This window comes from Symphalangus syndactylus, chromosome 21 (genome assembly GCF_028878055.3).
Source record: "Symphalangus syndactylus isolate Jambi chromosome 21, NHGRI_mSymSyn1-v2.1_pri, whole genome shotgun sequence".
Classification (NCBI taxonomy): Eukaryota; Metazoa; Chordata; class Mammalia; order Primates; family Hylobatidae; genus Symphalangus; species Symphalangus syndactylus.
In genome coordinates, this window is record NC_072443.2 from 14,889,350 (window position 1) to 14,906,661 (window position 17,312).

At 37.0% G+C, this 17,312-nt stretch overlaps 1 protein-coding gene across 7 annotated transcripts in view; it reads left to right on the plus strand.

Annotated features, from left to right (window-relative positions):
- Positions 1–17,312, plus strand: part of ROBO1 (roundabout guidance receptor 1) — a 1,209,916-nt gene that overhangs the window by 1,141,726 nt on the left and 50,878 nt on the right. For 5 of the 7 annotated variants that reach the window (XM_055259183.2, XM_055259184.2, XM_063630535.1 and 2 more), the window contains 4 exons: positions 4,144–4,341; positions 8,403–8,429; positions 9,861–9,903; positions 16,164–16,318. In XM_055259183.2, the coding sequence (XP_055115158.2) occupies positions 4,144–4,341; positions 8,403–8,429; positions 9,861–9,903; positions 16,164–16,318 (423 nt within the window). The remainder of the gene's footprint in view (positions 1–4,143; positions 4,342–8,402; positions 8,430–9,860; positions 9,904–16,163; positions 16,319–17,312) is intronic. The other 2 variants (XM_055259187.2, XM_055259188.2) reach the window with 1 other exon arrangement.

The following is a 17,312-nucleotide window of genomic DNA, read 5'->3' on the forward strand; positions in this document are numbered from 1 at the left end:
TTACCACCATTCACTCTGGGCAATATGGCGTGAACATAAAGTACAAATTAGTAAGCGCATGCTAGTAAAATCTAAAACAAACAATAACAGAACAATGACCATTGTAACTGAAAAGCAAGAAGAAAGGTTCAAATATTAAGAAGCTACATGTAAATTATGAATGATGCCAAGAAGCATATAGCACCTTTATGTTTTTGTCTTCCAGATCAGAAGTTAAGCATTAGTAGTATTTTATGACTAGCGAAATATTAGTATATGTTACTAATATTATAATCAGTTGTTAAATCATCGAAAAGGATCAGACGTATGAAGCTTTGTAATTCACAATTACATACTAGTTTTGCATGTTAATAATATTGGTGACATCCTGGAAATTATTTCAAAACAAAATTAAGAAACACCTGGTTTTCATAAACTTCATTGCTATACATAAAGAACTTCACATTTATTTTGAAGAATATTATTGATGTTCCATTGTTTAGACAGTGCGAGTTGCGGTAATAGATACACTTGCAGAATTTCTGTCCTATAAGACAATAACATCTACCAAAGTCCACTTGTGGGGTGGGGACTCTGTTCCACACAGGCATTGAGGATCATAGGCAGATGGGTTAGCCTCTTCATCACAGCGCTTCTGAAGTGGACCCTGGGCCTGCACAAGAGGAGGAAAGAAACGCATTGTCTATGGGAGTATTCAGTGGTACGGGTCTAGACATGATACACATCACTCCTCCCAGTGTGACTGCGAGCAAATGAATGTGGTCACTACAAAACTAAGTCACTGGCTAGGAAGCCTCCTCCCAACAGCTCTATTATATGCGGGTCCCATTTAAGCTTTTAGGGAAAAACTTGCTGTCTCTGTCACAGCCATAGGCTAAAATTTGATTTTTGCACTCATGTTACTACTAAATCCATGTAACTAAAAACATCCTGTTCTCCAAAAACTACCAAAATATTTTTTTAAAAAAATAACGAATGATTATATATAGAAATAAAACTTTTAAACAAAAAATAGCTCCTGGTTTGTTTCAAGCAACACAAGAAACTATAACAAAATAAGTTGCTTGACGCATCGGTTGCACGTTTATGTAAGATGTGGAGGAAAACAGTTTATATTGAGAAAATAGTTGATAGTCAAATATTTGCCCAATTTTATTAAATGTCAGTATTAATTTATTAACATTGAAATAAGTTAACACTGTGATGACTCTATATATTGTTGTTTACCTATTTTTATGACTGAAGATTATTTAGTTCTATTTTTTTGGAAGATAAATTGGGAAAATGACTATGTATAATTTTATTTATTTAAGATTGAAACCATGGGGGCTTAAGGGCCAAATTGTTTTCCTTGAAATTATAAATGAGTTCCATTTTTCCGTGTCTTAATATAGGCTCAGCTGCAGTGAGACAAAGACTGAGCTAGCGAGTGGCTGTTTTAATTCATTAGTCCTACCACACTTGAGTCTGTTAAGTCCATCTGGTTGCTTGCATAGGACCTCTCTTGGCTGCTTCCGTATTATCTGAGGCTACCCATCTTAACCTTGCACAAATAGCCATGAAATCTATAAACCTAGCAGATACAAAGAATGTATTAGGAATAAGAAGAACAGGTCTGCTCGGTGAACTTTAAGAGGATGAAGTGCTCTTAGGATAACCAGAGGTAATAAAAGAGTCTGGAACATGAAATAAAACTTTCATTCAACAAACAGAGAAAGGCAGATAACTGCTTGTGAAAATGGGTTTTTCAGCCTTGACCTTCTATAGAATGAGATCTGGAATTCTGTTCAAGAACAAAGCAAACTGAAAAACCACACACACTCATACAACATGAGAAGGAATTTAGCCATTTTGCATTGAAAGGAGTGCTGTTTTCCTGAAGGCTGTTTCCTTCGTCATTGAACGTTGCTTATTTTTCCTTCCAGTTTTCTTATCAAGATGCAATGTCATTTGATAAGAGAAAAATCCATTGAAAGAAGAATCCATAAAAAATGTTATTCCTATGTAATGAGTTATACCAATTATCTTTATGAAAAAAAATGTATTTTTGGATTGAAAAATCTTTCTATCTTAAAGCAGATTGTATTAGCAGAATTGCTGTATTTCTTTCTAATTTGGTCTTAAGGTCTCTCTTTGCAGAGTGGCTATAAACTCTAGTCCTGCCCTGACAGGGCTTTGGAGAATTTGGTTGTGGGTGTTCACTTTGTGCCTTTCACAGGATGCCTTTTAATCCTGGCAGACAGCATAATGCCTGTGTTCAACCCATGACCAGGTGTCCCTCACATAGGAAATTTGTTTATACTGGTAGATGCCCCTGTGGCTCTTATCCAACCCGTGTCCGGCTTATTCCTGTCCACATGCCCCCTCCTAGGAGAGCCTTGAGTGGGAGGAAAGTTAAAACCTCCCAGTGTGTTGCTTAGATGGGACTCACAGGAGGCAACACAACAAAAACACACGAAATAACGGAAGCAGTTTATCACTCACAGACCCATGAGACAGAGGGTGTGCCAACAAGGGCAGATGAGAAGGCCACCAGGGCAATGTGCTCAAACAGCAGGTGGGGATCCGGGGGGGGAAGACCTAGGCTCTGAGGACTTTTGCTGTTGAAGGTATTACCCAGGCAGGTTTCCTCTGGGGAGTTCCAACTGGTGGGTTCTTAGAGCAAACGGCACAAGTTCCATGGGGTCACATTCTGTCTGAGAATGGTCACTGTGGCATATCTGCACAGTCCATGAGGGGTGTGGGGTCACTGGGGTGAGTCAAGTTAAGTTATATCTACGTATCCCACAGGGAGGTGGCCACCATAAGTCAGTCGTGTAAGGCAGGTGTCTGGATTGACCATGTTGAGGAGCTGGAGGGAGGCAGGGAGCTGGAAATTGTCAAGGGTGTCAAAACCCAGATTCTGCTATGAGAAGGTTAAACTTAGATTCAAAGTCAATGCTGAGGCCACATAAAATTATAAGAACTCATGACGACAATATGTATGAGACTCAAATGATTTAATGATTGTAAGAAAGCACCAATCCTAATGAAATGGGCCAACACTTTCTTGTTTTACCAGATGTGGTGGGGGAAGAACATCAAAATTGCAGACAGAGGTGGGAATTCTGCACGGTGGGCATCCTCAGGGTTGATATCACTCAATGCCAACAGAATTGGATAGTGCATTGGTGATACAGCCTCCAGGTCTCTACAGCAACTTTGCAGACCCCTTGTGTGACTGCGTGTTATGGTGGGCTTGAAAAAAACTCAGTAGGCTTAAAACATAAATGTAAACTAAGTTAATTTTCTTAGCCATATATTCATCAATTTTTAAATAATGAATCAAAATGGCCAGCCGAAAATATAAGCCCTTTTGAGTATTCATAACCCTTGATATTATAATTCTTTTACATATTTCACATTATTTTATCTGTTGCTTACCATGATTATTATTTTAATGGAGAGATTATTCGTGGCTCTTTCAGTGGTAATATTACCTGAATTTTTCACTGGGTTTTGCTGATCCTGAATTGTGTAGGTCTTTCTGAACTTACATTAAGTAATGTGTTTCTAAGACACTGAAATGTCTTACAATATAACGTTAGTGTCAGGGGCACACACACATGCACACACATAGAGACTTTTCCATATCTAGCTTAGAGAGGAAATAAAATTTTATTTCTTTTTTTTAGAACATACTATTTAAGCATGCCTATAGAAGTCTGAGAAAGTTTATTGTCTGTGAATACTTATTAAATATTCCTTATTTGTACATGTATTATTTGTCTGTGTATTAAAGTATTTCATTTTTTAGTGTTATGTTTTTGTATTTTTCTCAGTTAGTTAGCACTGTCCTGTGAGACTTAATCTAAGCAGTAACCCGAAGAGCTTTTTGGTTCGAAAAGAGAAACAGTGCCATTGCTTTTGTTTTTAACATGATTCTATACAATTGTCACACTTGCTTTGAGTTGAACTAAATAAATAAAATTGCGCAATTTTGCTGAAATAGTATGAACTATTTTACTTGATGATGGTGAGAGGTGTGAGAGGAAAAACAGAAATCATTATCCAGAAATTAACAAAGTAATGGCAGCCACAAATGAGTGTGTGCATTATTGCATGGAGTCTTCAACCCAAATTAATCGGAAGATGACTTTCCAGATTCCCATGGAAACCCTGTGTCACCTGAGGACCAAGTCAGTCTCGCTCAGCAGATTTCAGATGTCGTGAAGCAGCCGGCCTTCATCGCAGGTATCGGAGCAGCCTGTTGGATCATCCTCATGGTCTTCAGCGTCTGGCTTTATCGACACCGCAAGAAGAGAAACGGACTTACTAGTACTTACGCGGGTATCAGAAAAGGTAATAGCTTTCCCAAGGTTTTCATATTTTAATGTTTATAAAACTCTTGATTTTAATATTTGATTCCAAATTATTCATGAATGTGCATATCCTCTAAAATTTTTTTAATATTTAAAGATTTTCAAAAGTGCGTTTATTGTGCCGTAGTATCCACATACTAACTTCTCTTACATAGCAGAACTACAAATAGAGTTTATTAGTTTGTTAGGGCCCAGTTCCTTTAAAATAGATTTCACCAAGGTAGGTCCGCCTTTGGCTGTTACGCCCTTTCCCTTTTCTCTTAGGGAATGATTTTATTGCTTTGTATTATTGAGGGAAATTTGTAATGTCCTTGTTACTGGAATTATGAACGCAACCTTTGAACAGTCTCACATGGTTTCAGGGGAGACATTGTTACCCTTTGTGAAGCAAAATAGAAAATACTGCCATTTGATTATTTACAAAATACTCCTTTCTCGGTGAATATGGAAGGCATGACTGAGTGATGGACTGCTTACAGAGAGAAGAGGGTTAGTCCATTTTTATTATAAAGTTGCGAAATGGAATATGTGTATGCTGTTACTTAGTGATGGTGATTTTGTTACAAATGTGTTTACAGTTTTAAAAAAGACAGCTTACTTGGCCACTATTATTATTTACAATTTTACAGATCACCCAAATGTACTAAGATTTTCACAGATACTTTTGCTACTTGTCCTTAAACTCTGAAGACTGCTGATATTTTTATGTTTTTTATTCTCAAAGGAAGTTGTTAACAGTGTCAGACAGATGATCCTCCCTGCCCCTTAGATACCTTCATCAATTCTGGGCCTCAGATCTGGGCTGTAGATTAGGTTAGATGGTTGAATAAGTCCTAGTTTCCAGAGACACCCAGTTTGTCCTTAGTCCAACAAGATCACTTCTGGTACCCCTTCTTGCTCTCAAAATTGTACTGACTTAAATGGCAGATTATGCAAATTATAGGGCCCGTCCTTCAGTCGAATGCAACAGCTTTGCTTTGCTGCAAAGCAAATTTAAAGAGGATTTCCAATTTAAAAAAGTCTTCTACCCTACCATCACCAACTTTTTCCCCCCAATTTTCTACATAAGTGAACATTTCTTACACATGTTGGCCAGATTGTTTCTCTGACCAATTATATGACAAAGTCAGAATTTTTCATGTTAACTAGAACTTGAATGTCCCTATGCATAGGTAAAAGAGTATGGGACAGCAGTCTAAAATATTTGTGTTCTCCATCACAAGGGGACTTAGCAAGAGTCAACACAAATGCATCACTAATACTTAAAAATGAATCTCCTTGCTGCCTGCCTATGGCTCAGCAGCAATCTCTTCATGTACATACATTTGCTTTAGCATTGTCATCCTTAAATATGTTTTTTTCAGATATGTGTCCTCTCTAGGGATGAAGCAGTATGTCAATATTCCCGCCTGTGAAATGGAAAATGAGGGCTTGGAGGTTACTGAAAAGAGAACTGGTGCTCATTATGTATACAAAGTAGAAGAATGTCAGGCACATGTTACCATATAAAACCTTTGACTAAAAATAGTTGTAGACAAGGGGTTTTGGATGTCTTTGTTTGGTGGAGCGGGGAAGGGGTAGGGTGTTGGGGGTAGAAGATGTTTGGATTTGAATGAGGAAAAGAGTGACTAATTAACATATAGATGTGAAGTCTCTTGAATTCTTCATCAAAAGACCTCCATCATCAACTCTTGTTTTGCAAATAGCCAGTCAGTGGAATCCTGTGTTTCTTATGAAGTGCCATAGCTATGTGATTATAATAATTTAATGCTGTACGTTGTCTTGAACTCTAAAAATATGACATGCAACTCTGCTTCCTACTGAAATGTTTCTTTTTCGTTACTAACGTACTTTGAGCATGCCAACAAATGCCTATGTGCTCTTTGTGCAAAACCTATTAAACTAATACCATTGCCCTTTCAACTTAGCTTGTGTTTAAGCAGAAATCATAGAACATAATTACAAATGTAATTTGATGAGCATTTGATTCTGCTTTCTTCACTTTGTCCTGTTGGCACTTTTTTATAATTTTGTTTCTATGCAATTTTTAAGTGCATTTTGAGATCTTTAATTTTCTATACCAAAGTCAATGCCAGTAATTTTAAGAAAAAAAGAAAGTGAAATATTTTAAAGAATAAAAAATGTAAAAGAGCCTATTGACCTATAAAACATCAAGCCAGAGTGTAACTTTGGGGGGAATAGTGAGCACATTTAACATTTCCCCCTTACATTTAGCTATCGGTGTGACATCTGCCAGTTCGCTGGGTACCCCCTGTCCACATGCATTCACATATTGCACCCGCATCACTTAGGGACATAGAGAGTTTATTATATTATTGGAAGCTTTGAAAATTAAGTTGTTATTTGTTGTGCTAGGAGTGAAAATTTCATTTAGATTGACCTCCTTTTCATCTCTTCTTCAGTTCCTCAAAGTGGGGTTAGCAGTTAGCTAGGAGAAGTAATGACAAGGACCTTTCATATTTTCCCAGTGTCCTTGCGATTGCAAATTAATGTTCAGGCACTCCATTCTTGCTTGAGTAGCTTTAGTTTCAAATGCACCTTTCATTTTTTTTTTTTATGAAGACTTGTTACTATGGCTCTGAATTTTTGAATGTAGCTAAATTACACTGACTCTCTGAAAAGACCTGACTGAAGAAAAACACAACAGGAGTCTTAAGACAGGGACTGCTGTGCTGCAAACGAAGGCCAGGGTATAAATTGGGGACACAGCATTGAGGTTTTTGCTTTTGTTCTTTCTAGTATGCTCAGAGATAAAGTGGCTTGGTAAGAAGTGACAATTGTAGAGGATGCTATAGCGTTTCGGTTTGCAACCCCAAATGCTCCGATTCTACAGTAAATTTCTTGGAGATGTTCAAATGTGAAATAGAAAATATAATTCTGGCAGTGTTTTGATACATGATAAGTAATCAGTATTCTAGTTTGTTTGTACTAAAGATTATTTTAGAGAAACTTTAATCTTAGAGGGAATAACATATATTTCCTTGCTTTTTTTTTTTTTTTTAACCAGAGCAGCGTTTACTTTAATTTAACATGAAGAGATTGGAAATAAGTCAATCTCCTCCCTCTATGAAATGACATGGAAATTGCTCTGCCGTTATCCAACCCCCCAGGAATGAGAGAAGATAGGAAAAGTGGGGGAGGAATGGCTGCTACTTTTGAGGTCTGCAGTTCAATTTCAGGCATTATTGATTAGATTGAGATTTATAACTGCAGAGAGAGTGAAGGTTTTCAGAAGGGTGTTATTGTTCTATTGTTTAGCTTCTACTGTGGTATTAAAAGAATGTCCAGCCTACTTCTAGGAAGCTTCTAAAAGTAAACTCAAAGAAATTAAAATGTAAAACTCTAGTTTTTTCTGTCCATTCACAAATTTTTATGATGATAAAAAATGTCATTTATGTGATGAGACGTCAGGCATTTCCGCTCAGTGAAACAGTTAAATTTTATGGTTCTCTTTTATTCGGTTCATCTTTTTCTTTCCTTTCCTTTACTTGTATTGTGTTTGTTTGTTTTTTTCTTCTTCCCCTTTCCTTGACTTTCCTTCTTTTCCTTCTTTCTTTTTTTTTTCTCAATGTTGAGTACATAAGTGCACCTAGTAGTTCACTTTAATAAGCATTTACTTTCAGATTTCTAGATAAGGTTCCAGCAAGACTCTGATAATAATTGTTTAAGAATCCATCATCCTGTGTTTGGAGATGATTAATAGTGGAGGATTCTTGTTTGTACGAAAGCCGTGAGCTAAATCTGTGTTACTAAATGCAGGGTCATTCACAGGCTAACCTAGCAGAATTCCCTTGCTGAGCTTACTAGAATGTCAGACACTTCAAACTGGTACCTGTAGAGGCAAGCTTCTTTTTTTAACCTCAGAGTTGGTTTTATTCATAGATCAGAGTGTCAGAACTACTGGCTTAGTTATTTACATTTGTTTTATGTTCAGCTGTCTGCTTGATTTATACTAATGTGATATGTTCCCTTTCTCTCTTCAGCTTAATAACTGGTTTATATTTTGTTTTGATTTTTCAGTCCCGTCTTTTACCTTCACACCAACAGGTATATATTTGCACTTACCCTCCTCCTTTCCATTGTTAGTTTGGCATGTGTTCTACTATTGTGTTTCTGTTTTTATTTCATTTTCTGCAGTAAGTTGGGGGAAGAACTTAAAGTGGAATATAATACTTGATTTACTCACACCAGGCATGTGTTTAAAGTAGAAATGGTTGGTGTTGCTTTTCGTGCATTCGATGCAATTATTTATTCACAATTCCACGCTGGATCTTAGCCTTGTTTGCATGTGTTTCATTAAGTAGACACACTGTCTCTACCTTCAGCATGATTTAACATGCTAATGATCTTATTGACTATTTCAGACTTGGCAGTGCATTTTTCAACTTAAGCTTTCAAGTTTTCCAACGAAAATTTCTCTCCCTTATAATTCTCTGTCCCCAGAATCAATATTGTTAAAGGTAACCACAATATCCAGCACATGGGAAAGATAAAACTTTTCGTTTTCCCTAAGTCAGAATCCTAATATTCCGTTCTATTCAATTTCTTTCAAAATGGGTCCTCTTCTGTCACATCACCTCCAGGAAAAGATGTACCTGTAGTTATGCCCTCTCAGTTTTAATCCAGTTATTGCCATCACTGGGAACAGTTATCTCTCTCTCACAGACGTCCAGTTTGGAGTTCTTCTAAGTAGCAGAATTTGGCAGCTTTAAAAACACATTTCTTCTTAGAAAATGTGTCTGTATTTACGGAAAAGCTAATCTTAACCACATAGCCTAACTATGTGAAAATCTTTTTTTTGTTATGGTTAAATTTTTCCACCCTAAATTTATTAAGCTGAGGATGCTTTCAAGAGCATTATATTTTGATTATCTATACATGTCTGATGAAAATATAATGAGAAATAATTTGCACAAGCCACAATAAACAAATAGATCACGTGAATTAATAGTCACAACTTGGCATACATCTTTGTGTGTAGAAAGGTTTATTTTAACATTTGTCTTTGACTTACTGATACTCCTACTTCTGGGAAAATAATCTAGTAGTTTTTTTTTTCCTGAGATTAAGTTTACACTTATATAAAATCATGAAATTATGTGCTCCAATAATAAATTCAAAATGGAAATCCATGGGAATGCTAATGTACAGATGTGTAATAGTTATATTTAATAAGAGTGTACTGATGTTTTGCTTTTTCTTGATTCTCCACCTTATTGGAATATGAAGAAAATAAGAGTGATATATAGATATCTAATTATATATATAATTAGATATATGATATGTATATATAATTCTATACAATATTTAAAGAAATGTCACTAGTTGAATCAGAATCTGTTACATCGTGTGATTTTTGCAATGCTTCTGTGTAGGAAGACAGGAGGAATTCCATTTTAGAAAGAAGCTCATGAATGTAATAGCTTTTGATATATAAATATGTCTATTAATTGTTCCTTTTTTTCCGTAACATTCTAGTAACTTACCAGAGAGGAGGCGAAGCTGTCAGCAGTGGAGGGAGGTAATTATCTTGCTTGTTTTGTAGATCCTACAGGGAATTCCAAATATTTCTTCATCTTCTTCAATGACACCACTTTCTCTGCTTAAAAAGTCTAACTTAAAGGTGGAATTTATTTAGTTTCTTGACAAAGACTCCATTCAGCTGTGCTGTTGAACCAAGCTGTTTACACACAAATGTAGTTGATTGGAGTAGCTGCGTCTCAGTCGGTGACCACCAGAGGGAGGACTTTAACCGAGAAAGAGACTTGCTGCTTTAGCAAATGATTAAAAGGAGTTAAAGTGACTGAGCTGTGGCATTTATGAAGATTAACAAATATAGCTAGTTAACAAATACTATCCAAGAAAAAGTGTTCATTTGAAAAACCTGCTGAACACAGCAATTGCTGATAAGTTGTAGGTTATGTTTGTTTGTTCTTGTTATGAATTCAACATAGTTCACATCCCCATTTGCAGGAAAATGTGTTGAAATAAAAGAGGAAATCTGGGTAGCTTGTTAACAAAGAATGTTTCCCCTCCTGTGATTGAAATGAATCTCAATCTTATATTTATGATTTTTAAAGTAATTATTATTCAGTGAACTTTAATATATTCACAGAGAAATCCCAAATTGATGTGACAACCAGCTTAAAGGGGCTGGAATAAGGTGTAAGTTATGTGATGAGCCAAGCTTCAGAATTTTTCACAATAAGATGTTTTTCTTTTTTCTCCAAAACAGTAACATCTAGCTTACAGTGTAAAAAAAAGAAAAAACCTTCCAACCAAAACCATCTTATAATTCAAATTCAGTGAACTTACTAAATTCCCTTCTTTGTACAGCTGTATAACATGGCTGCTACTGGAAAGATAAAAATGAGTAAGATATTATTCCTGAATTCAAGGAACATGCCATCGGATAAGAAAATTACTGACTTTAGTACATAACAAAGAGTGGTTTAAAAAAAAGAAGGTTGACCACTTTTAGCCAATGCTGTACAAATTTGGCAACAAGTACTAATCTTTTCTTTCCTGGGTATTGCTAACTTCCTGTTTTCATACCTGTGAAACAAAGCCAGCCAGTGACAGACCCAAAGCTAGGGAGGTTTTCATAAGGAATAAATCCACTTGATTCAGGAATTAAACCAGGGCATGTTTGTGCATCCAGGGGAATTCCATCTAAATCACAGCCCAGACATTCGTGAAAGAGCCTCTGGCATAAGAGTATTTTCTCGTGGGTGAATCTGGAATACCTGATTTTATAACCACTTCATTACATGTGTATATTTCAACCTCTCATTAATCAAAGCATGTGAAAGTGCTTCCTGAGCATCTTTGATATGTTCTTCACTAGCCTCTGTGCGTGGGCATGTGTACACAAGAATCACACACGCATACAGAAAAATAAGCCTGGTTCCTACTCTAAAAGAATTTACAACCTGGATGGAGCAAACTGGCACATGGGAAACAATGGCAGGAACGCATAGGTAGCGAATGCTAGTTGCTACGGCAGGAAGGAAAAATTACAAAGTTGCTGAGCTATTTGGAAAGCTCACTATATCACAAAACAAACATAGCTTTTTAAATTTAAAAATGAAATCCCTGGCAGTGAAACTGATTTATTTCAAATACTAAGTAGAAATGATCATTTTCCTAAATGAAATGCTAAACGATGTTGGGATGTTACGGAGGCAACAGTTCAGTAAAGATTTCAGAATCAGTGCTCAAAATGTCAGTTATATACAAAATTTTAAAATTATTTATTCATGCAATATATTGAACACTTACTATGTGTGACAGGTACTAGTTTACTTACTTGGGATGCATCAGTAAGCAAAGTGGATAAAAATTCCTGCCCTTCTAGACCTTACATTATAGTGGGGGAAATGCAAGATGAATAATAAACATTGTTTTTAAAAGTCAACTGTATAATATCAGCAGTTGATAAATGCTATGGAAAAAATAAAACAGGATGAGGACAATAAGGATGCTTTATGAAGGGTAAAGCATTCCTCATTCCTAGCCACTTATGGGTGTGTGTGTCAGTGTATGTGTATGTGTGTCTGTGTGTCTATGTGTTTCGTGATCCAGTGAGATCAGAGAGGGAATAATGAACCAAACTCCTACACAACTTCTCTTGTGTCTGTCCCTTAAGCACTGGTTCCCCTCATGTTTCAGACTTTCTGAGTCCTCACTGGACCTCCTACCTCACTTGGTTAATGACACCAAAACCTTCCAGCCATCCTCTTGGACCTCCTGTATCCATTACTGCATTTTGTTGATGCTGTCTCTTACTCCTTTCACTGTCATGTTGTTTCATTTCGAGCCCTACTTCTCCTTTGCCTAATCTATGACAAAAGCTCTCAGGAGTCCTACCTTTATCTATAATACCTTCATTAGCACTATTTCCTGCTAATTCCCTTTGCTCACTGGAGAGAGGATGATCTTTTGAAATGCATATTGATCATGTTTCTGAGCTCCAGAAAATCCCATTATCAATAGGACCAATCATGTTTAGAAGATCAGATCCAAACTCGGCATAATATAATATGCAAAGTCCACAGCTCCAGGGCTCTGCAGACTCACTTCACACCTCAAAATGTGCCAGACCCTACAATCCACTGTGTCACCCCACCTGCCATTTGCCAAGATTGCATTCTCTTATGTGTCCTTACTACACTGTGCATGTATTACATGGGTCTGGACTGTCTCCCCACCCCGCGACCCTTCTCAGTTTACTGCATTCCACCTGCCATGCTCTCCATCAACTCTCTAATGTGGAATTACCTCAATGAAGCACCTAACATAAGGTGATGCTGCTATCTTTTGTTTATATCAGAGGTCAGCGAATTACGGCTCTCGGGCCAAATCCAGCCTTCCACCTGTTTTTTTAAATGAAGTTTTATAAGAATACAGCCAGGCTCATTTGTTTACATATTTTCTATGACTGTGTTTGTGCCACACTGGCAGAGTTGAGTAGTTATCAGAGAAACTGTATGGCTTGGAAAGCCTTAAAATGTTACTCTCTGGTCCTTTACAGAAAATGTTTGGCAAATCCTGGTAGATATGATTGTCTCTGACGAGAGTGTGAGTTCCTGGAGGATGGAGATTACATGGTTTATTTATCGATAAATGGGTTTTTAATAATGCAATAAATGTAGTTTGTTGAATTAAATAAATGTGATAAATCACATGAATGATTAATTTTTGAAAGATGTCACCTATAAGTAAGGAAAAAAATGAATGAGCCATTGAATAAACGAATGTCAGAAGGCCTGAGTTCAGTCCTTGGTGACTTCAGAGAAATTTTGGAGGCTGTATTTTTTCCTCTAATAAAAGGAGAAGGTTATCTAGAACTCTGTTACAATTGTGAACATTGCAAATGTGGCTATTCCTGGAAAAGAGAGAATGAACATTGTGGTAAGCAAAGAGACCCGGTCCTTCCCAACTTAAAAAGGGCAAAGAATTTGTGAGAAAATCCAGGGAAATGATCATGGAAATATTAAGTAGCTGTTTCTATTCATTTGTTTTCCTTTGCTCAAACATTCCAGGCAATGTGTCCAAAAAACGTACTTAATCCAAACCACAGCATAAAGCAAGAAAGCAGAGAGAACCTGAGAAGGGTGGGGTGGGAAAGTCTGGCTAATCTGGTAGAGAATGCCAATACCACATTCCCTGTTGGTGGGAGGTGAGGAAATAGAGCTCAAGCCTTTGCTTCTCTTTAAAATATTGGCAATTCTGAGATCTAGCCCTTGGCTTTAGAGCTCATTCAATCTGCCAGTGGGAAGGGGAGACAGCCTATAGCCTTGTCAGCTTCCTCCCAGCCTCCTTCATCATTTCCCCAGCTCCTGGACTCTGTAGTGTTTTATTTTGTGATTTAGCAGTTCAAGTAGGCTTTCTTGGGGTGAGTGATTGGAATATCAAGAGAAGAGTAGGAATTGAAGGCAATTGCCATATAATTACTAAAGTGCATTTGCCCTCTTTTTTCTTCATGACATAAATCTATCCACTTAATATATGATAATATTACATAATAATATTGAAGAAACATGTTAATCCCTATTAACGACCATGTGTATTTTTTCTGCTTCATATCTTAAGCTCAAATATATAAAGGTAGCCTGGGAAATTGTTCAAAAAAAGACCTTAGAACCCTTATTAGAGTAGCTACATATGACCTTGACTTCCTCAAAGTCCTGTCAGATCTGCACATGGCATTTTAAGGTTCATTATAGACCAGTAATCATGGCTCACCTTCTGCCTTAAATAATTAGCATTCCAAATTCAAGTCTAAACAGAAAACTAGGGTGTAAATCGATAAGTCAGCTTGCTGTTGGAAATCCCTCATATATATGAAAAGGTCTCTCTGCCCATGATGATATCAAAGCATTCACTATGGAAGTGTTTTTCAGAGGGAATCAGAGCAGCATAAAAATATTGTCTATTTCTTTTGAAACATTTAAGTCAGTCTGTGGAAAATCTCCTCTTGGCCCATACTTCAGACGTCCCTATAACATCTCTGCTGTGTCACATATGGAGTTTTATTTTTAATAACTTCTACAGTGATAACATTCATAGTTTAAGTTCAAAGAAAAATAAGAGAGCAAAAGATTACTAGATGCAGAATTTCTATAACTAATATCTATTTCAAGCCTCCAGATATCTACGTTATAACTTGCATTTAAATGTTTAACATTTCAACAGTTTGGAAACATTACTCTTCAAATCACGATTTATCAACAATTTTAATAGTAAGATGGCTCAGTTTTAACAGCTTACACTTCCGATATTTTCTCCAGTCTTCCTTTTATTAAGAATATTCCAGAGCTTTAGGAAATTTTAGCACTCTCCAGTATATGTGTTTATAAAATCTTAGATTAGAGTGTAAGCTGTGGGGCCAGGCTGCTAGGGTATGAATTTCAGCTCTGCCACTCACTCACTTTATATAACCATGCACAAACTTCTTAACCTCTCTTAGACGTCCCATTTCCTCATCTTTAAAATTTGGATAACGGTACCTCCCTTGTAAAATTGTCGTGATGACCACATGAGTTCACACCTGTTTAACAAAAAAAAAAACCAGAACAATGCCTCACACATTATAAGCAAAGGGTAAATATTTATTTTTATTATATAAATATATGTACCCACATATGCATACAGAAATGAATCATAAGTCCATAGCCTTTGTTTAGAATGGATTCTTTCTCAACCATCATTTGCATACTAAATTTACTCAGTAAATTCTATGTGCTAGAATAAGAACCATGGAAGGTGAAATATCAGATTCTTGCTTCCCAGGTAAATAAGAAACATAATTATTGCATTTTAACATAGAAAATAAAACCACCAAGAAAATCTTTGCAGAGCCTGTAATGCCAGTGTGTTTATTGTGAATGGGATGTCACCTCTTTTGCTGAATGGAGGTAAGTATGAAGTCGGTGTTGGAAAAGGGAATGAAAAATCCCACTTGAACTCCAGTTTGAGTCCCTGGCTCTGTTGGTCCAGGGCTCCCATTAATAATCGCTGATGTACTTGGCATTCCCAATGCACAGTAAAAGAGGAATAACATCTTCTGCCGAAAAATAACAAAATTAACACTAATATTCTTTTCAGTGGACATCTCTGTTTTATCAGATTTAATTCATCAGCTTTCCTTTGCTTATGTTGGGATTTATGACATTTTACATTGTCACCATCGGAAAATGTTGACAAGCTTACAGAACTGTGCTCTGAAACGTTGATGAGGATCTGTGTAAAATGTCACAGAGCCCCAAACTCATTAAGTATCAAACATGGTTTTGGAGAAAAATATGCCAGTGCATTTAATTTGAAGAATCTATTGTCTGAGTAAAGAGGCTTGTTTCATTTTTTAATGAAGTTGTAAGGAGTCACAATTTTTTAATGGGTCAAAATGAAGAAGTGCCAACTATCTGAACTAGGGTATTTTTTTAAGCCACTAAAGGACTCAAAAATATGTTCATATTCCATGTTTGATTTTTAACCATTATGACTAAAGGCAGAGTAGAACGTTGCAAATGATACGAGATTTTAGGTCTGATGCATAACTCTTCCCGTGTACAGTTATGGCTATGTAAATGGAGGTACATCCCAGGACCTTATATTACAGTTGCCTTGTGTGTAGAATAAAAGGGATAATAATGTCATTCAGCATAGTTCATCAGATGATTTGTGAGCATAACAAGATGAGGAATGTATTGGAATTTTAAGTAGAAAATATTATTCTCTATTCATATAACATTTGCTTTAATATATTTTGTTATTTAGGCCCGGACTTCTCAACATCAGTGAACCTGCCACACAGCCATGGCTGGCAGACACGTGGCCTAATACTGGCAACAGCCACAATGACTGCTCCATCAACTGCTGCACGGCAGGCAATGGAAACAGCGACAGCAACCTCACTACCTACAGTCGCCCAGGTTAGGGACACAGAGAGAGCCTGATATGTATAAGCTTTTTAAGGAACTAGCCAGAAGATCTTTTCTTTCCCTCTCCCTACGTGGGAAGATAAAATTTGACCAGTATTTTATCCAGTGCTGACTATTGAGCAAAATAGCCTGATTTGAGTATTTTCTCCATCCCTTAACCTCCATACTTTTGCTAAAGTCCACCAAAGAAATTTTGCCCAGGTAATTAGGAAGATAAATTCTACAATCAATAGCAAATAAGGACAAAATCATGTGAAAGTATTTATTTATTTATTTATTATTTATGGGAGACAGAATCTCACTCTGATGCCCAGGCTGGAGTGTAGTGGCATCAGCTTCCTGAGTTCCAGTGATTCTCATGCTTCAGCCTACCAAGTAGCTGGGACTACAGGCCTGCACCATCAGGCTCAGCTAATTTTTATATATTTTTTTAAGTAGAGATGGGGTTTTGCCATGTTGCCCAGGCTGGTCTCGAACTCCTGGCCTCGCGTGATCCATTCACCTCGGCTTCCCAAAGTGCTAGGAGTACAGGCGTGAGCCACTGTGCACGCCGTGAAAGTATTTAACTTTTTTTTTTTTTTTTTTTTGACAGAGTCTCACTCTGTAGCCCAGGCTGGAGTGCAGAGGCACTGCAGAGGCGCAATCTCAGCTCACTGCAACCTCCGCCTCCTGGGTTCAAGTGATTCTCCTGCCTCAGCCTCCCAAGTAGCTGGGATTACAGTCACACAGCACCACACCCAGCTAATTTTTATATTTTTAGTAGAGAGAGGGTTTTACCATGTTGGCCAGGCTGGTCAAAAGTATTTATGTTGATAAGAATGTATGTGATTACAATTTCTTTTACCTTGTTTGTTTGTTTGTTTGTTGTTTTTTGAGATAGGATCTCGCTCCGTCACCCAGGCTGGAGTGCGGTGGCATTAACACAGCTCACTGCAACCTCAACCTCCCGGGCTCAACTAACCCTCTCACCTCAGCCTCCCAAGTA